Genomic DNA, 19,847 nt, shown 5'->3' with positions numbered 1-19,847 from the left:
CTAGGTAGATTTTGAGTTTTTTTTTTTTTTTTTTTTTTGTTTGTATAAATTTGGTTCATGAGCTACAAGTCTTGATGGATATCAGAACTCTGTAGGTTCGGGTTCAGAGTCACACCTTCATCATCCTCATCCTCTGGCTGCTGTGAAACCAGCTGCTGATAGCGAGCCTGCCGCTGGTAATCCGGATCAATGTTTATCCATTTATTTGCGACCCACTTAGTGCCACGGGTGACCACACAGCCTCCGTGCAGCGCATATTCATCCTGCTCTCCCACCCAACCTATTAGGGGAAAAAATAATAATGATAATAATAATAATTTCATGTTTGTTAGCAACATCCTTCACATCATGGCACACCATGTTCTTTAAAGCAGTGGTTCTCAACTGGTCTCACTGCGGGACCCACCATCACCCCTTAATGACCCAAATGTTCAACTTCTCAAATGGATCTAATGAAAGGATGGAGCAGTTTGAACCTCTGCAGTCGTAGTAGTAGGGAGCTCTCCTGTTCCTGTCAGTCCCCGTCCCACACATGTTTCACGTAAACCAGTAAAACTGCTTTGTTCATGTCTGTAGATTCGTCCATTTGAAATGCAAAATGGCCGCTTGCCTTAATTCGAGCTGAGGTCTGTTGTTGGATGTCTTCAATTCGCCTACTTATAGTGTCATTTGACAGAGGTGTAGTTTTCAGTTGATCCGCTGCGGATTGATCCAACAAATGCCGCTTCAGTTTTGACGGCTTCACGCTTTCTTGTGCACAGAACCTCCGCTGCACAAAACACACTGAGGGTTTTTGTCCTCTTTTGTCCTCGATGTCGTACTTGCGTTTCGCTCAATTAGCATGAAAACAAACTTTGCGGGTGTTCTTCTATACTGTGAAATGGTGGGTGTGTATTAGCATTACAAGACATTAACGCCAAATACTGTTAAAGAGTGTGAATAACTCCTCTGCATAAAAAATCCCCTTCAAAATAAAAGCACAAGGTTGTTGTTTTTTCAGGCAAAGGCCCTTGACCCACTGAAAACGGGTCTGCGACCCACTTGTGGGTCGTGACCCACCAGTTGAGAATCACTGCTTTAAAGAGCTCACACTGATGTTATGACTATCAACCACACTCACCTCGTTGGTCAATATGAATTAATGTACTTTAGTTTTATTCTCTCGACTAACATTTGATTTTATTTAAATGAGCCAGAAATCAACTTTAAATGACCTGTTTCATAGAGTAGATTTGCTGTGTTCTTACTGTGTGTAGCTGTCTTTCTAGATTACCTTTCATTTTTACAATGACAACAGTGTGGGCTTGAATATCAACCTTTTGACTGCATTTTATACGTCAACTTTCACTCTGTGCCAAGAAACATGAAGATGACATGTTAATTGCCAAGATTAATTGAATTTAAATAAAGTAATATAAGAAACTGCTACTTCAGATTTTGTGTTTTTAGTCACAGACATTCATGGTTCCATGACAATGTATCTTAATGCTAATTCATTTGGCTACCCTCTGATGTCTAATCTATCCACTTCATTGATTTATGGCCCTTTAATAGCTGCACAACTCCATCAGCTGTACTTTCTGTTTAGCGATAAATACCAAATGCTCGCATGCTAAACTAAGCCATTACTAAACATTACATCTGACCAACACTAGTGCGTTAGCATGTTAGCATGCTGACATTAGCATGTAGTTCAAAGCACCACTGTGGCGAAGTGTAGCTGCTAGCATGGCCGCAATCTCTTAGTCTTGTTTAATTTGCATTATTTTTGCTTTACCTTTGTGTTTTAATATTAAGCACACAATGTGTATATAAGAAAAAAAAATGTTAATTTTAAAATAAAAATGCTAAATATGCTCCTGCATCAAATAACAATGAATATAGTAGCTGATTTCATTGCAACAGTATGGAAACAAAAGTTCTCAATCCTACCTTTTCCATCAGAAAGGTAGTTGTACCAGAAAACAGCTGTCCCTTTGGTAGGCTTCACCTTTAGGTTGCTCTTGTCACAATTCCTTCTGGTGTCCAAAAGATCGACGTCGTTCTGGATGAGAGACTGCAAACGACACGTTCAAACTCAGTGCAGAACTCAGGCCAATGCACTCACTGACGAACACGCGAGCTAACGCGGATATGACAGACATGCGCAGTGTGCACACACTACTTTTGCAGGGCTCTCCGTACACACACACACACACACACACACACACACACACACACACACACACACAATTACGCACCACTTCGTCATAGGTCCTGTTGTCTGCCACAGGGAATGCGGTCTCCCCACCCCCCTCGACAGAGTTCAGGTAGAAGAGAACTGTGATGTACCTAGGTGTGCAACACAGATTTAAATTGACATACATGTATGGTGCAAACACACACACACACACACACATATACAACACTTTGCAAACAAGAGGCAGGCACACGATGTTGAGTCACACAAACTAACACGCCAGCTGTCACAATGGAGTTTAGTAATCACTGGACATTCATAGATATCACTGTAGAGAAACGCTGCTTCAGCCGACACTGTGCACTTCAGGGATCTCACCTGCAAGACGTCTCGAAAGGAGTGGAGGTGTTCGCCGCGAGGCGCGTGTGCGTGCACGCCGTTTCGGGATACACAGGGCCGCTGTCGTGGTGGGCGTGGTAGTGTCCTCCCTCCTCGTAGCGAACCACCTGGAGGGGCTCACTGAGGTCCACTAACGCGGGTGGGAGCCGAGTGAGACGAGTCACCCTTTGGTGGAGAAAGGTAACGGGGGAAAAAAAAGATGTTAAAACTGTCCTTTTTGATTTGTGAAAAAACCTTATTTATGTTTCAGTTATTCGAGAAGGTGGTTTGACTTGCTTGCCTCGCCTTGATGTCTTGCAGGACCTGATGTGCTCCTTTGCCCTGATACAGCCAGGTGTGTCTGCTGTTCCTCACCAGCTGACTCCTCTTCACCCCTCGCTGCAGCAGGAAGCGCTGGAAGGCATCACTGCTCAGAAGCCTGAACTCTTCCAGACTTAGCAAACCTGTCCAAAATATGAGACGTACATATTCTGATGCCTCGCGTAAGTTTTCATTTCTTGAGTTACTGACAATTTGTACCACAACTAAGGAAAAATTCTTACTCCTTGATATACTGTGTATAATATACTTTAGATATGTTTAAATGAGACCTGCAACAACGTTGATTTCTTACCGTTACCGTCCTTGTCAGCTTTGAGCCCAGCATAGATTTCTCTCAGATTCTCCGGTGTGAGCCAGATTCCGTCCCTCACTCGAGAATGAGTCAGTATCTAATCGGAGGCACGATAGTAAAGACGGGATGAGTTAACCAAAAAAAAAAAAAAAAAAAAAAAAAGGTACTGTACGTGTCATACAGTCCATGCTCACGATCCACAAAACTGACATTCACCTCATGCAGCTGCAACTGTCCGTCCTGGTTGATGTCGAGAAGGTTGAAGATCTCTTCTGGGCTGAGGTTCAGCTCCTTGGCCAGCTCTTCCTGGCCGTCTTGCACCATTAGCTGACTCTCCATTAGACCCTTTAGCTGCGCAAGTTGCGTCACCACACGGCACTCATCCTCCGACAAAAACCCAGGGATCTCTGTAGAGAAACGCAGACGGACAGTCGCAGAGTCCAATCTCTTGACTTGACAGGATTGCAGCATTTTCTCTGCTGCACGCTTCCCATTTTTCTGATTTGCAACCGTATCATATTGTAGTTTTATCTAGAAGTGCAGACAGTTTTATTTACGTTTTTTCATACACATATTTGCTTCAAAGGGCTTTACAATCTGCACAGCATACGACACCGTCTGTCCTCTGTGATACGTCAATTAATCATTAGTAAAACAACAGAAGAGTAATTATTGCGATATTAAATTAATTAACCTTTTCCAGCTACTTCCCTTAAAGAATGTGCTACTTTGTCTCACATGACAGTACACTTTAAGCCTTTTGGTTACCACCAAATTGTAATAGACAGGTTTCTCTATTTTGTGAGGTTTAATAGAGAAAATAATCAGGAATAAAATGTACCGTCAGGAACATATTTAGCTGTAGCACAAATATAGACAGTTATTTCATTAGCTGCATGTTTTGCAGAGCCAACCGCGCAGAGTGGAACCCATTCATATCGACGCTGAACCAGTCAAAATCAAAGTCAGTCATAAACAGACAACAAATCTTTACATTTCTCCACTTCAAAATGTTCATATTCCATCTTTACTGCAGCACATCTAATGCCTACATGTCCCGATCTGTTCATATGAGGCCTTAACTGGGGCAGTAGCCTCAGGACTTATTGACCCTTTTTTCCCCCACGTAGCCTTGATTGACCTGAGCGTGCACATATGTTTAAACTAGGTCATGATGAAAACAAGGAGTGTGTGTGTGAATGCATGTTTGCTTTCCATCATCATAAGAAGAGGATGGACTCTTCGGCCACTCGAGGCTCATGTGGGTGTGCTGCAAATGTGTTTTGACACACGAGTGTTTCGGCTCTTACCAAACAGCAGCGGCTTCAGACTCAGAGTCCGCATTTCATGCACTTTGCTCGGCACCAGTGACACCTTCTGGACGTGTCCCACCTAAGAGATAAATCAGAGAAGTGATGTGGCGGTGCTTACTGTGTGTGTGTGTGTGTGTGTGTGTGTGTGTGTGTGTGTGTGTGTGAGTGTGTGTGTGTGTGTGTGTGTGTGTGTGTGTGTGTGTGTGTGTGAGAGAGAGAGAGAAAGCAGCACAGGGTATGAATGAAGGAGTGATGCATCATCACATTACTCACCCTTATCCCCTCGATTCTTGTTAGGGAAACATCGCGCAGAAACTCCGGCTTTGATGGCGGACGTCGCGACTCGGGGTGCTGGTGGTTACTGCTCGGAGCATCGCGACTCTGGTTGGGATCTTCCGACCCGCTGTTATAGTGAACGTAAAACAGCAGCGCTATGACATTAATGATGTACACGTGAAAAAAGACCATCACTACCACGAAGTAGGAGCGGGAGCACACGCTGCTCTTGTTGCAGGGGATGCGGTCGCACGGCGGCCGGAGCGGCAAGGTCGTGCTCCCGGACGGAGTGGCGTCTTCCTCGGCATCTGATGTTTCCTGGTTGTCACTCATTTTATTCCCCCCTGATTCAAGAAAAGTCCATCTGATTAATCCAGCGATAGGATGAAGGTTTGCTGGCTGCTTAGTTAGAAATAGCAGATATGTGCTGTTTGATGTCCAGTTTTAATTAAAAAAAAAAAAAATAAAGCCAGATTCTCCGCTGCAGGAAATTAAACTCGTTGCGCACTGAAAAAGAAAACACGGAGGTTTCATCATGCAACCGTGCTCGTTTAAGATGAAAAGTCAACTACCACTGACACCGTGTGTGTCGTTACAGTTTCGCCCACTGACAGCAGCGCTGCGGGCTCGAGCGGTCTTGTTTACACTGCAGCAGTCCCAGTCAGCGGCGGCAGCAAAGCGGCGCACTGCGCATCCCAAAGCACAGCGGAGCTCATCTCGGAGAAACCTGGTCCATACACCTGATCCAGCGTCACCCGAGCACAATAATCACTATTTTAAATAAACGATAAAAACAACAACCATGAAGAGCACATCAGCACGGTCTGCAGTACATCCTAATATATGTATACGCCATCGCCCGAGCTCTATTTACGGCAACAGTGTCCCTACCGCGCAATGGTGACCTCTGGTGACCTGAACAAATACCACACTCCTGTCTTCATACGTCTGTCGTTGTGTCTGTCTCTTTACATCGCCAAAGTAAGAGTAAAACATAAAAACAACTGTACGTTCAATAATTAAAGATCCACTAGACAGACACACATATATATATATATATGCATGTACGTATACCTCTCTCTCTCTTTCTGCACCAGTGATCTACACCAATGCTTTTATGATTGATCTCTTTTATTACTTATTGTCGCTTTGGTTTGATACACTTGAGGGTGTTCACGTCCATGTTTGGTAGTCACTGTAAGACTTGTTGACCTTTGGACACACTTTGAACACACAGAAGCACAAATACGAAGCAGTTATTGAAGGTTTTATGGCAACAAGACAATGTGTTTGACTGGCCGAGTCCTGATCTCAATCCAACTGAACAGTTAAGTATAGACGGTGCACTAAAAGTATACAGACCGGGCAGAGAAGTATCAAAGAAAAAAAACAATATTTGCTGATAGCTGGCAATGTCTATAAGAGGGCAAGTAGTTGATTGCAAAGGAAATACAACCAAATATTAAGTACAATTACTTATACATATTATTTGAAATTGTTTTTTTTTTAATAAATGTTTGCAATAAATGAATATAACATAAACAAAGTACTGTATGTTCAGATAAATGGCCTAGACTCCATTAAATATCAATTGATAAAAAACATAAACTAAAAAAACAGCAGTAAAATTATTATTATTTATTTTTTTACAGCTTTTTTATTTCGTCTTTTTTTTTTTTTTTTACCAATCACAAGTTCTCAATCAAAAACTATGCTTACTGACGGCCCATAATTGATAACAATAGTTGTGAGACATCCCATTAATGACCGTTAACAATAAGTCACTCCCGGTTAACATCTTCTCAACATCTTTGTTTTGCTGAAAGAGTCTTCAGTTTGTTGTATAACCTACTTGTGTTACTACGTGGTTTAAGCTACACAGTGAATGGAAATGTCAGCCCCCAAAAGGCTTGGAACATTTAAGTGTTTAATATTCACTCATTAAATCAGTAATCCCAATGAAAGGACGCACAAGAAAAAGATGCAACAAACTACTTTTTTTATTTCCTTTTGGTTATCACAGCATGGTTAGCATGCTAACAGTAACAAGATACTCATATTTTATGGCTTCTTGCTGCTGTATAACCTCGATTTCTTCTTCACTCTGAAACCTTGATCTGAAATGACAGAACAAAAAGCATGTGCATCATTTATACAGATCATTTAAATTGAAAGGTCCAGGGTGTAGGTTTTGCGGCATCTAGCGATGAGGTTGAAAATACAAATTGCAAAGTTGTATCCTTATATAAAAAAAAGCAAGTGTTTATACAATATTCAGCTCAGATAGTTCTTTTTTTTTACCTTGACAATTTCCCGACTCTTTGCTCTCAGCTTGTTGACCTGAGACTCGGCGATGTCGGCACGCTCCTCAGCTTCCTCCATCTCGTGCTGCACCTTCCTGTACCTGGACAGGTGAGTGTTGGCCTGCTCCTCCTGCACGACAAGCCACAGTGACATCAGAACCCAGTGGACTGAGTGACATTTTCACTGTGTCGTCATCAACAGTGAAGTGTACTCACAGACTCCTCAGACTGCCTCTTGTAGGATTTCACTTTCAGCTGCAGCTTGTCCACCAGATCCTGCAGTCGGGCGATATTCTTCTTGTCCTCCTCAAACTGTTGTGAATCAGGAATTATATATTATTGTAATGTAGGCTCAATAGTAAATTAAGCCTACTTTTGTATCATTAGGATTTGCAGGGTTTTTCTAAGTTTTAGTATTTTAAATAGCAACTTACCTGATAGGTAAGCTCCTTTACTTTTCGCTCATATTTTCGCACTCCCTTAATAGCATCAGCACCCCGCCTCTGCTCAGCATCAACTTCACCCTCCAATTCTCGAACCTTGAATGAAGAAGAATTTAGTGATTTTACAAAGCAACATGTTGTCTTGACTTTCAGTAAATATGAACGGGTTTGTCCCTCATGGCACTTACCCGAGCCTCCAGTTTCTGGAGCTGCTTCTTGCCGCCCTTCATGGCCAGATTCTCAGCTTCATCAAGGCGGTGCTGCAGGTCTTTCACTGTCAACTCCAGGTTCTTCTTCATCCTCTCCAAATGAGAGCTGGTGTCCTGCTCCTTCTTCAGCTCTTCTGCCATCATGGCGGCCTGAAATGTTGTTGATTTTTGTATTATTGGATGTCAATTTATTGCAGTCTAATGTTTCAACTGCTCCAGAAAATGAGGAAAAGCCCTACTGTTGGTGTAATATGATTTGGATTGTAATGTGAAAGATAAGTAAGTAGTCTACTGTTAAATGGACCATGATGCTGTGCTGTTGTCGCGCTAAGAACAGACTCATGGACTTTTGAATGTTTGCCTTTGTTTGAATAGAAGAGACATTGCTATTAAGTGGATTGTTTTCAATGTTTAGATATTTTAAATAAAATCTTTACACTTTTGTTAAAAGTTTATTCGTGTAACTTCTACTGTCCTGCTTGCAAAAAGCTTAAAGGTTCTATTTCAAAGCTCCCACAGAGCTGAGCCACACAGCACTGCACATCGGTGATCAGTTCATATCGTCGATCTCGAGTATCCACGATTGGACGATATGAAAATAGAAACAAGGATGACTCACATCAGTGATGGCCTTCTTGGCCTTTTCTGAAGCATTTCTTGCTTCCTGGACAGCATCTTCCACTTCACCCTGGACCTGAATGAGGTCAGCCTCCAACTTCTTCTTGGTGTTGATGAGGCTGGTATTCTATGATTAAAGAAGAAGAAAAAATGAATTTGCATATATGGAACTATTGAAGAACATTCTTGTTTGTCAACCTTTTGAGCTTTACCTGAGAGTGCAGCAGTCCCACGCGCTCGCTGGCATCAACCAGCTCCTGTTCAGCCACTTTGCGGCTTCTGTCCGTCTGCTCCAGTGCAGCTCTCAGCTCCTCGATCTCAGCCAGCATCAGGTTGTTCCTGCGCTCCACCATGGCAACCTGCTCCCTCATTTCTTCCTGGCCTCTTATGGCGTCATCAAGGTGCAGTACCGTATCCTTTATGAATAATTATTAAAAAATAAATAAAAAAGATTGCCATGCAGTCTGAGTAAAGTAAACTTTATTTTCATTTTGTTCAGCAAGCCACCATACCTTAAGCTGTCCCTGCACGTTTCTCAGCTGTTTCTGGGCTTCAGATGCCTGGCGGTTGGCGTGGCTCAGCTGAATCTCCATCTCGTTGAGGTCTCCCTCCATCTTCTTCTTGATTCTCAGGGCATCATTCCTGCTCCTGACCTCGGCATCCAAAGTGGTCTGCATGGACTCGATCACTCTCTGGCTGTTCCTCTTGATCTGCTCGATCTCCTCGTCTTTCTCTGCAAGTTTTCTGTCAATTTCACCCTTGACTTGGGTGAGTTCAAGTTGAATGCGGAGAATCTTGGATTCCTCATGCTCCAGGGTAGCCTTGACAGAGAAAAAATAAATGTACATTGTGTGTAGCCCCAGGCCCCAGCATCATTTCAAGTTGCATTTATAATGAGAGAAATGTTCTTAGAAAGTACCTCTGCCTCTTCAAGTGATGTCTGGAGTTCGCACTTCTCTATCTCTACGATCTTTTTCCCTTTCTCCAGTTCATGAATCGTTTTTCCACTCTCACCAATTTGCTCAGATAGATCGGAGATCTCCTCTGTAAGAAACAAGGTTTAAGTGGTATGCAAGTAGGTGTAAGCTGAATTATTTGTTTTGTCTCCTTGGTAGACATCTGAATTTAGTATACGGTACACTTCATTCACACATTCATAAAAAAACTAACTGCAACATTGCATTTCATTGGATGTTAATTTGAAATCATAGCTCATGCACATTAATCATGCTTTCCCACTAGGGGGCACACTCTTCCTCCTTTCCTTTCATTCAAAGCAAATGCCACAGCTTCATTTATATAGTCTGGAAATCTGTGTACAACCAGACCACTTCCAATACTTTTAATTAATGGCCTATTTGAGTATTCTGCTTTTTTTTCATAAGTTTGCTTACGCTGCAGGTTCTTGTTCTCTCTCTTCAGGGTCTCCAGGTGGTCCAAAGCTTCTTCATACGAATTTTTCAGCTTGAACATCTCAGTGCTGAGAGAACGGGATTCTTTTAAAGCTCCCTCCAGCTCTGCCTGGCTTTCCTCATACTTCTGCTTCCACTCTGCAAGAACCTGAAAACATAAAAAGACCCATTTGTTTCACTAATTGACAATTCTAGGGGTCTTCATTTAACCAAAAAAAGGCACAAATATAAATGTAACCTTGTCAAAGTTCCTCTGCTTCTTGTCGAGGTTAGCAGCCAGAGCATTAGCTCTCTCCACGTCAATCATCATGTCCTCCACTTCACCCTGCAGTCTCTGCTTTGTCTTTTCCAGAGAGGCACATTTTGCATTCACAGCCTCGATGGATTCTTCTGCATCCTGAAGACGCTGGGCAAGCTTTTTCCTGTTGAACCATACTATGATGAGTTATAGAATTGATGCATGTGATAACAGACTCAAGCTCCTATGGAGGTGAATCCCTCCCAAACAACCAACTGAAAGTGCGTTCAGTGCTACAGTGGAAGAGCTTCCGTTTGTCATTGAAAGTGTTCATACAAAGTCAAAATCGTAATGACTTACTTAGCCTCCTCCAGCTCCTCAGTGCGCTGAATGGCATCAGTCTCGTATTTGGCTCTCCACTGAGCCACCTCGCTGTTGGCCTTTGACAATGCCCTCTGCAGCTCAGATTTGGCCTCCTGCTCCTCCTCGTACTGCTCTCTGAGCAGGTCGCAGTCATGACGAGCTGACTGGACAGCATGAGCCAGGGCGTTCTTGGCCTAATAATGAATAGAGACCCTTTTTTTATTAACTGAAACGTGTGTAGCTTAACGTTGCGGCTCTGCAATGGCGTTGTGTGGTTTCAATGTGCAAATACCTTCGTTTCCTCTTCAATGTGCCTCTTGAACTCATCAATTTGCTGGGTATAAGCCTGCTTGCCCCTTGTAAGCTGAGAGATCAGGGCTTCTTTCTCCTCCATCTGGCGACTGAACTCACCTAAGGAGAGACAGAGATTTAAAACTAATCAAAATGCAAATATGGGCATAGTATTGGAAATATAAGATCAGGACCAATAAAAAAAAAATATATATATTTATATATATGTATACAGTATATATATATATATATATATATATATATATATATAGCTCACCATTCTCTGTTAGCAGTCTTGCCCTTTGCACCCCAATGTCATTCAGCTGTCGCACATGTTCTTCATTTTTGGTCTTCATCTCACTCATTTGATCCTCAAGAGTACGACACATTTTCTCAAGATTGGCCTGAAATTGAAAGTAGTGTTCAGTGTAAGCCGAATAAAGGCAGGGTAAGTTTAGTTGATGCTGTTGCAAGTGAATTGTCTTTTTACTTTACCTTTGATTTGGCAATGGACTCCATATTGCTGCTGAGGTCATCGATCTCCATCTTGTATTCGCTTTTCTCTTTCTCCAGCTTCTGTTTGACTCTCTGGAGGTTATCGATCTGTTCTCCCAGCTCTGCCACGCTGTCGGCCTGCTTCTTGCGGAGAGCTGCGGCGGTGGCCTCGTGCTGCAGGGTGGACTCTTCCAGATCGCGACGCAGCTTCTGAAACTCGGCCTCGCGCTTCTTGCTCATCTCGATCTGAACGGACGTCGCTCCACCGGCTTCTTCCAGCCTCTCGCTGATCTCCTCAAGTTCCCTGGAAAGATCAGACCTCTGCTTCTCCACCTTGGCCCGAGCAGCCCGCTCAGCCTCAATCTCCTCCTCCAGCTCCTCAATACGAGCCTATTATTTAAAAAAAAACCAGCATAAACGTAGCCACAATTATATATATCTGTCAACGAGTCAAGCACATCAGGGTCATCCAACGTCAGTCAGAGTGCAGTCACTATTGAGATACTGTACCAACCTGAAGTTCTTTGATCTTTTTCTGAAGCTGAGCAGAAAGCATTTGCTCATCCTCAATCCTGCTAAGAAGTTGGCTTGTTTCAAAGTCCTTCCTGTGCGGGGACAAATGTGCATAAACATTAAATTCAGTGTTCAATTTTGTGTTGAAGTAAGCAAAACAAAGTTCAGATTTTTACTTATACTGATTAATAATACGTATATTTGTTTTCGACTGTATATTGAGTCTTATAGTCATTGGCAAAATCGCAATCACATTAATTTTCTAAGATAATTTCTGACAAAAAAATATGAATTTAATTAGGGATGTGGTAACTTTAACTTTGCAGAACAGTGTTTCACTGCAGATCTGTGCTCTTTGGCTACGGGAGGATTTATTTCGGCTACTGTTTGCTGGACAAATACAATTACATCAGACATGAATACTTTGTTTACATTGATGAGATGGATTGCACTCACTTCTTTATTTTCTCGTCAGATTGCTGCTTGTCATTCTCCAGATCCATGATGGTTTCATGGGCCAATTTAAGATCTCCTTCAAGCTTTCTCTTTCCTCGCTCAAGGTCCATGCGAAGCTTCTTTTCTTGCTCCAGGGAACCTTCAAGCTGTTTGAAGCGGGACGAGGCATTGGTTTTTGTCTTTCGTTTTCAAGGGGAATGAAATCTCTGTTTGTTATTACTATATACATACATCGTCCACTTGCTGCTCCAGCTTGGTCTTGGCCTTCGTCAGAGTGTTGACTTTGTCTTCCTCTGCCTGTAGATCATCAAGGGTCTGCTGATGGGCCTCTTGGAAGGCTTTCTTCTCTTTGGTCAACTTGACAATGGTCTCATCTTGAGATGTCATTTCCTCAACCAGGTTTTTAACCTTAACAGTTTATATAAATACAGTTATGAAATATTCAATCACAGTGTATATCTATCAAACACAGTTTAGTGAAGTGAAATGAGAGACATAAACCTTGTTCTCGGTGGCGTGCTTCTCCTTTTCTACTTTGGCCAGGGTGAGCTCCAAGTCATCGATGTCTTTCTTCAACTCAGAGCACTCGTCCTCCAGCTTCCTCTTCTTTGCAGTCAGCTCACCATTCATTTCCTCCTCATCCTCCAGTCTCTCAGCCGTCTCCTTGACTTTGGCCTCCAGCTGGATTTTGGCTTTAATGAGCCCCTCACACCTTTCCTCTGCATCACAGAGAGTTTCACCTTCCTAGATTTGATATGACGTACAATTAAAATATTTAGCTAGATGTAAAAAACCGGGATCATTGAAGTAACAAATGATCTTGCTCTTTGTAACGTACAGCCTGGATTTGTAGCTGCAAGTCATTCTTCTCCTGCAGCAGAGAAACCATCTTCTCCTCCAGTTCTTTCTTCTTAGACAGAGCCTTTGCTAGATCCTCTTTCATCTTTTCAAAGTCCTCTTTCATTTGGGCCATCTCCTTTTCAGTCTCTGCACTCTTCAGCAGAGGCTTGATCTTGAAGTACAGCTTCATCCATGGCCAAGTTTTGACATTCATGAATGAGCGAATGTTGTACTGGATGGAGTAAATTGCCTCCCTGGGTAAAACAGGGATCAAAGTAAATAATCAAGTTAGTTTAGATTCTTAAAGCTGTATTGATAAGGGGCTTTGGAATTTGGACTTTCAAAGTCAACTTTTGGCTTGAAAATTACAATCTGGTTGTCATCTGCAAACGCGTATGTGTAGTTGCCCTTTGATGTATGAAGCTAACTGTCTACAGTACCTGCGCTCCATCATCTTGACAAACTCTCTCCTCATGAGGAAACCTCTGCAGACAGCTTGAGTCATCGTGACCAGGATAGCAAGCTTCTCATCTCTCATCTCCTCCAGAGTTCCCAGCAGACCGGCTTTGAAGAACACCTAAAACAAAGAGTTGCTTGACGTGATGGATACGCTTACATACAGTATCAGGGTAAGTAGTTAAAAAAAACACACACACACACACACACACACACACACACACACACACACACCAATAACAAACAAATATATTACCTTTGTGTGTCCAAATTTGTATTGAGTTTGGTCAATATTAATAGAGCCCAAGAGTTTCTCTGAGGCCTTTTTGTTGTCGATGAAATGTCCTTCAGGAATGACACTGGCATTCAAGACTTTGTATCTGATTGGAGGGAAATTAATCAACAATGAATAATTGGTCACAATATAAATAAAGATATGAATAATCTTAATAATTAATAATTACCTCTGCTTGAAGTCACCATAGAGGATTCTGCTGGGAAAGCCCTTTCTGCAGATCCTGATACCTTCCAGCACACCGTTACACCTCAGCTGGTGGATGACCAGGAAGTTCTCCATGAGACCTTAAAGACATGCCAAATTCAGTCTTGTGTTGCATAATTACCGTAGTGTTTGAATGAATGAATGAATACTTAAATGAGGCTTACCAGGAGTCTTTGATTCATTTGGAATCAAGCAACGTACAAAATGAGGATGAGTGCACCTTAAGTTGGTCATCAATTTGCCTAAATTCTCCTGAAATACAAAAATAAATTAAATTGTTACCGAATAAAAAAAAAAAGGCCAATTTCCCTGGATGTTACCTTTGACAGTATTTGGGAATGTATTAGTGTACATATTGTGTTGTAGTTATGTATTGAGGTAGTCATTTGTGATACTTACCCTGAACAGAGCTGATACGGTCTGAAAAGACCCCCCCTTCTTCTTGCCGCCTTTTTTCCCGCTAGCCTCAGCTGTACCATGAACATTTAATTTGAATTATTAACATGAACAAATTTGATACATTTTTATTCATACTGGATTAATAGTCAGTACTGTAGCTACAAATCAACGCCTCCAACTTGTGTTCTTTCAAAATGATTACCTTCTGATCCGGCATGCGCTACATAGAGGTGAGCCAACAGTTTGGCCGCAGACTTCTGGTAGAGCTGAACCACTGAGTCGTTCAGGGGGTCTTTGTTCTTCTCCAGCCAGCCGGTGACGTTGTAGTCAACGGTGCCGGCGTAGTGCATCAGGGAGAAATGGGCCTCAGCTTTGCCTTTGGCAGGTTTGGGTTTCTGGAAGGGAGCACTTTTTCCAAGATGCTGGTCATACAGTTTGTTCTTGAAGGTGATGTCTGTTGCCTTTGGGAACATGCACTCCTCTTCAAGGATGGAGAAGATGCCCATTGGCTGTCATGATGAAATGATTATTTCAAACAAAAGATTTCAAGTCGTCGGATCGTTTACCATTTTTGTGAATATTCGGCGTGTCTCTCACCTTCTCAATCAGCTCAATGCAGGCGGCCAAGTCCATACCAAAGTCAATGAACTCCCATTCAATTCCCTCTTTCTTGTACTCTTCTTGCTCCAGGACAAACATGTGGTGGTTGAAGAACTGTTGCAGTTTTTCATTGGTGAAGTTGATGCACAACTGCTCCAAGCTGTTGTACTGCACCAATTCAAATAGCAAAGGTCAAGAAAAGGCCTTAAGTGACAGCTTAAGTATCATTATGTATCAATCAGCCAAACAAACTTACATCGAAAATTTCAAACCCAGCAATATCCAGGACACCGATGAAGAACTGTCTGGGCTGCTTGGTATCCAGCATCTCATTAATTCTGACGACCATCCACAAGAACATCTTCTCATAGACAGACTTGCAGAGAGCACTGACGGAATTGTTGACCTGAGATTTTACAAATCAGTGACACTTATATTCACGAGGATGCTGTGAAAATTAACAAACTTGATTCTACATTTCGAGGGTTAAACAGGTTAAAAAAAGCAAACAAAGGTCTAATCCAACAAACTTCATGAAAGCCATAATATATGTTAAAGTGTCTTAGCTGGGAAAATAGAAGACAGTCGTCTGTCATCATGTGTAAACATTCTTTCTCATTGAGTGTGTGTGTGTGTGTGTGCGTGTGTGTGTGTGTGTGTGTGTGTGTTCTTGACGACTTCCCATACCTGAGAGACTGTTTGACCTTTGGTCACATACTCATTTCCAACCTTCACTCTGGGATAGCAGAGTCCTTTTAGCAAGTCAGCAGAGTTCAGACCCATGAGGTAGGCGATTTTATCTGCCACTAAAAGAAGAACACAAATAGTCATCTATCAAACCTGGTCCAGGATAACTTCATCAATGTACTTTTAGATCACATCTTCTCTTTTACATGGCGAAAACTCAACCACAACATTTAAGTTGACGGTGTTTGGGTTTCATACCCTCAGTGCCGTCGGGCTCAGCCTGCTCTTCACGCTGCTTCTGCTTAAACTTCATGTTTCCGTGATGCATCACACTTCCAGTCAGCTTGTAGATGTTGGCCTTCTCTTCTGCAGTGAAGCCCAGGATGTCGATGGCAGTCTGTGAAATAAAGAGTCAGATTAAAAACACATACCTAGATAAGTCTTGGAGGTAAACAGCTGCAATACATCTTACTTTAATTTAAAGCAAACAGAAGCAGGATTTTGGTAAAAATCCAAATGGTGTATTATTATTAGTTCTATTCTATTCTATTCTAAAATGAACTTTAAACAGTGATGACATGTATAAGATATCACAGATTGTTAACTCAGTGCACGTTATAGAAAATAGTAATCATAAAAGTGAACACAAGACTGATTTGTAGTATCTGTAAATGCATCATTACATCAGTGGCGATGAATTCTTCAATGTCGTCGATACTCTTGACGGCGATCTCACCCTGACTGATCATGTGATAGTCATAAGGGTTTTTGGTGATCAGGAGAGCCTCTAAAGTAAAGGGAGGAAAAGTATGTAAATACAACAATATTGTGATGAGCCATTGTTGTTCACTTTCTGTAGAATAACTGACGACATTATTTAATAATCTCTCACCTATGAGCTCAGGTTTGTGGCCCGTCATGAGCTGATAGAAGATGTGGTAGCTCCTCTCAGCAGACAGCTGGAACGTCACTCGAGACTTCTCCAGCAGATCTGCATTGATTTAAGTTGTGGAGAAACAAGGGAAGTCTCCAGTGAAGCACAGTTGAAGGAGTTGGCCATGTAATAAAACTGATTATTCTCAATGAGTTAAAAACAAATCCTACATGTTTCAATATCAGCTGAAGCCAGCTTTCCAGTTGTCCCAAAGTGAATTCTGATGAATTTTCCCTACACGAAAATAGATTAACATTTAAATTAATGTCACAGTGAATAACACAAAATAACAAACAATTTCAAGTGAAAGGGAAATACGCCAAAACACTTACAAAACGGGATGAGTTGTCATTCCTCACAGTCTTGGCATTACCATAAGCTTCCAACAGTGGGTTTGCTGCAATGATTTGATCTTCCAGTGACCCCTGGAAGCAACATTCATGTTGTTAAAGTAACAATACTTGCAATCATTTAAAAAAAAATATATATAAATTTCATATTAATATTGTCCAACTTTTCGTACCTTTATTTTGCCAGCAGTTTGCTCAGGTTGCTTCTTTCCTCCAGCCACTGCGATTGTCGCAAAGTACTGGATGACACGTTTGGTGTTGACAGTCTTTCCTGCTCCAGATTCTCCGCTGGTTTGTTTTCATGAACATAATTAGATTTTACAACAGTTTCTAATACTTACACTGTAGATAATATGTATAAAAAAAAAATTGGTCACTTACGTAATCAGGATTGACTGGTTTTCTTTATCTGTAAGACATCAAAATGGTTAGGAGTTCTCTTAAAATGCACCTGCTATATTTCTGGAATGGCTTCCAAACGGAGTGCCTGAGTACCTTGGAGCATGAACTGATAGGCGTTATCAGAGATGGAGAAGATGTGGGGCGGAGCCTCAATCCTCTTCTTGCCTCTGTATCCTTCTACAACCACTGCATCGTACACTGGGAGCCACTTGTAGGGGTTCACAGTCACGCAGAACAGCCCTGAGTAGGTCTATAACAGTATGAAATGTGAAAGAATGAAACATTTTTCTACAAAAACATGTATATGCAATTAAAGTTATGTCTCTCCTCCACAAAGCTCACGTAGATCATCCACGCTGCATATCGCTCTTTGAGGTTATACAGCACAGAGGGCTCGCTGAGGTGGGTCATCATGGCCATGTCCTCAATCTTGTCGTACTTCGGAGGGTTCATGGGGAAGATGTCAGTGTCTTTTACAGTGAGCGTCTGTTACAAGGAGAGAAAAAGGCACGGAAATAAGATTAGCTGCTGTCCAGCAGTCATGTGTTGTCTAATGTCGGATTTAAAATCTTAGCAACTGATCACAAAATGATTCATGTCCGTCGGCAAAACCGAGTTATGACAGTAGAATGCATGTATTGTTACATACTTTTCATTTAAATGTTTTAAAATCATCAAATAGTTGACATGCCACAGCTGTCCAGATTCTACATCAGAAATGTTAAGCTCTCTAAAACGGTTGACTCTAGTGCATTCACTCTCACCTTCCCAGTGACAGTGTCCACGGTGGCTTTGCCGCCTTCTTTCTTAGTGAGTTTCCCCTTGAGGTACATCTCTGTGGGCTCGCTCACAAAGTATGCAGTTTTAGCATCAAAGGGAGAGTTTTGAGCTTCAATCCTCTCTCGCTCTGGCTTCCGGAGGTAAATGGACGCCGGGCCAAAACACTGCATCTCTGGGTCGATACTCATGATGACCCCTTACTGCACAAAGAGAAGAAAAAAAAAATCATTTTAAATGCCAGGGAAGATAGATGGGTGCCCAAGTGGTGACCTCTGTAACATCCTACTGTAGTCAAATGAATGCTAGACCATTAGGATTGGTTGAATAGAGACAGGTACCAGCAAAGCACTAACAAGATTGTGATTTTGATAACCTTTAGATAAAAGTGCACGAGTAATAAAACCGATCAGATATTTTTAGCACTGTAATTTACCTTGAGTGATACCAGGTGAGCCGGGGGGGGGGTTTTCTGACAAGACTTCAATGCAGACTTCTGCAAAATAAAAAGAACAAACAAGTAAGGTTCAGAGAGGCTACATCAGAGAATTGATCCTATTATATCTTAATTAAAACAAGGTTAAAAATGAAAAATCTAATTTAAATATATTACTTTACAAACGGGTTTTAGTCATCTTCTATTTTTTGAAGCACAATAAGTTGTAAAAAAAAAAAAGTGTTATAAAATCTTTTACCCGAGTAGTTTAATGACCGTAAACACGTCTGAGGCACCAAAGAAACGTACCTTTGCTGGGTCCCTGTCCTTGGTGAAGATTCGCTGTGCCTTTTTATACAGTGTGATGGGAGCCTATCGCACGTGAGTTGCTGTATTTGGTCATGTTGCTTGGCATAATGCTTGTGCAGTAGTTCTTACCTCTAGCTGTCATATTACACAGTTCATGGGATGTCCTCCTTGCTGGATCATTGTCAGACTTTGAATGTGCTGTAAATAGAGTTTAAAAAAACCCCATATATATTGTTTTTGCCAAAAATCACAGGAATATGGAAAACAAGTAGGCGTGTCGTGTTGCCTTTAGTAATAAATGTTGTCGTAAATTGTGAAGATAACAGCAAAATTTTGAGACGAAACCACACATGTATTTATTTTTTGCAGCTATGAGTTCGACATGTTAATGTAACAAGCAGATGTGAAGTTGGTTCTACATCTTCATACTACTGCGTATGCAAGTAAGGTAGGAGAAGCTGGTTCAGTTTTTGCACAAGCTTAGTCCAGCAGTTACAGACAGTCCAAAGGTGTGACTAATGCGTAGTCCCTTGCCATGCTTTGGAGAAGCTTTCAAAAGTCACTGATATACTGTTTCACAGTCCTTACAAGTCAGAAATTATTAGAAAATGAAATGAGTGCCAATGAGCTTTATAGAAAAGGAAATAATTGCCAAGGGATTCACTCTCACAACAGTGCCAACAGCTGCTCTCACTCTGGATCTTAGGGGATAAACAAGGGAGACTGAGACCGTCCTGCAATGTAGAGCAGCTGAGTGATGGATTCCAGCTGTACTTCCTTTCTGTTTTACGAGTCACCTCGCCGTGAGTTTAGGGAATTCAAACTGTTTTGTTTGTTGAAATCTGCAGTATGTGGGTGAGAGATGTTGCACAGAAGAGTGTGGGTAGACAGCTATCAGGGTCCGTTGGAAAGAGTATCCACTTTGGGTAGTGATTAAGAAGAAGAAATTCTGAAGTGGTTACCAGCAAGATATAATGAGCCTCTGTCTTCAACGAACATGTGTTACATGACGCCCGCTCTGAAATCTTCTGTCT

The 19,847-nt window shown here is 41.8% G+C and overlaps 2 protein-coding genes across 2 annotated transcripts; both read right to left on the bottom strand.

Annotated features, from left to right (window-relative positions):
* Positions 1–9: 9 nt before the first annotated feature.
* On the bottom strand, positions 10–5,661 carry p4htmb (prolyl 4-hydroxylase, transmembrane b). The gene is made up of 9 exons (XM_068712118.1): positions 4,778–5,661; positions 4,502–4,583; positions 3,408–3,598; positions 3,192–3,288; positions 2,859–3,021; positions 2,558–2,743; positions 2,241–2,331; positions 1,933–2,056; positions 10–280 (listed from the first exon to the last, which is right to left on the bottom strand). The coding sequence occupies exons 1-9, from the start codon at positions 5,111–5,113 to the stop codon at positions 63–65; spliced, it is 1,488 nt and encodes a 495-aa protein (XP_068568219.1). The 5' UTR covers positions 5,114–5,661; the 3' UTR covers positions 10–62.
* Positions 5,662–6,762: 1,101 nt separating this feature from the next.
* On the bottom strand, positions 6,763–18,566 carry LOC137873733 (myosin heavy chain, fast skeletal muscle-like). The gene is made up of 40 exons (XM_068712113.1): positions 18,505–18,566; positions 18,056–18,271; positions 17,634–17,777; positions 17,385–17,541; positions 17,271–17,298; positions 17,063–17,177; positions 16,872–16,964; positions 16,710–16,773; positions 16,498–16,596; positions 16,289–16,392; positions 15,864–16,002; positions 15,606–15,724; positions 15,175–15,324; positions 14,916–15,086; positions 14,521–14,827; positions 14,319–14,389; positions 14,084–14,171; positions 13,882–13,999; positions 13,674–13,797; positions 13,402–13,538; positions 12,960–13,215; positions 12,623–12,865; positions 12,353–12,529; positions 12,122–12,267; positions 11,667–11,757; positions 11,153–11,542; positions 10,935–11,061; positions 10,659–10,777; positions 10,364–10,560; positions 10,004–10,187; positions 9,748–9,913; positions 9,273–9,397; positions 8,866–9,174; positions 8,566–8,769; positions 8,355–8,480; positions 7,715–7,885; positions 7,518–7,622; positions 7,300–7,395; positions 7,082–7,213; positions 6,763–6,897 (listed from the first exon to the last, which is right to left on the bottom strand). The coding sequence occupies exons 2-40, from the start codon at positions 18,257–18,259 to the stop codon at positions 6,880–6,882; spliced, it is 5,814 nt and encodes a 1,937-aa protein (XP_068568214.1). The 5' UTR covers positions 18,260–18,271; positions 18,505–18,566; the 3' UTR covers positions 6,763–6,879.
* Positions 18,567–19,847: the final 1,281 nt, after the last annotated feature.

The sequence above is a fragment of the Cebidichthys violaceus genome, unplaced genomic scaffold (assembly GCF_023349555.1).
Source record: "Cebidichthys violaceus isolate CVI_PGR_0920_01 unplaced genomic scaffold, fCebVio1.0.p SCAF_17, whole genome shotgun sequence".
Classification (NCBI taxonomy): Eukaryota; Metazoa; Chordata; class Actinopteri; order Perciformes; family Stichaeidae; genus Cebidichthys; species Cebidichthys violaceus.
This window is presented reverse-complemented; position numbering and strand designations above follow the sequence as displayed.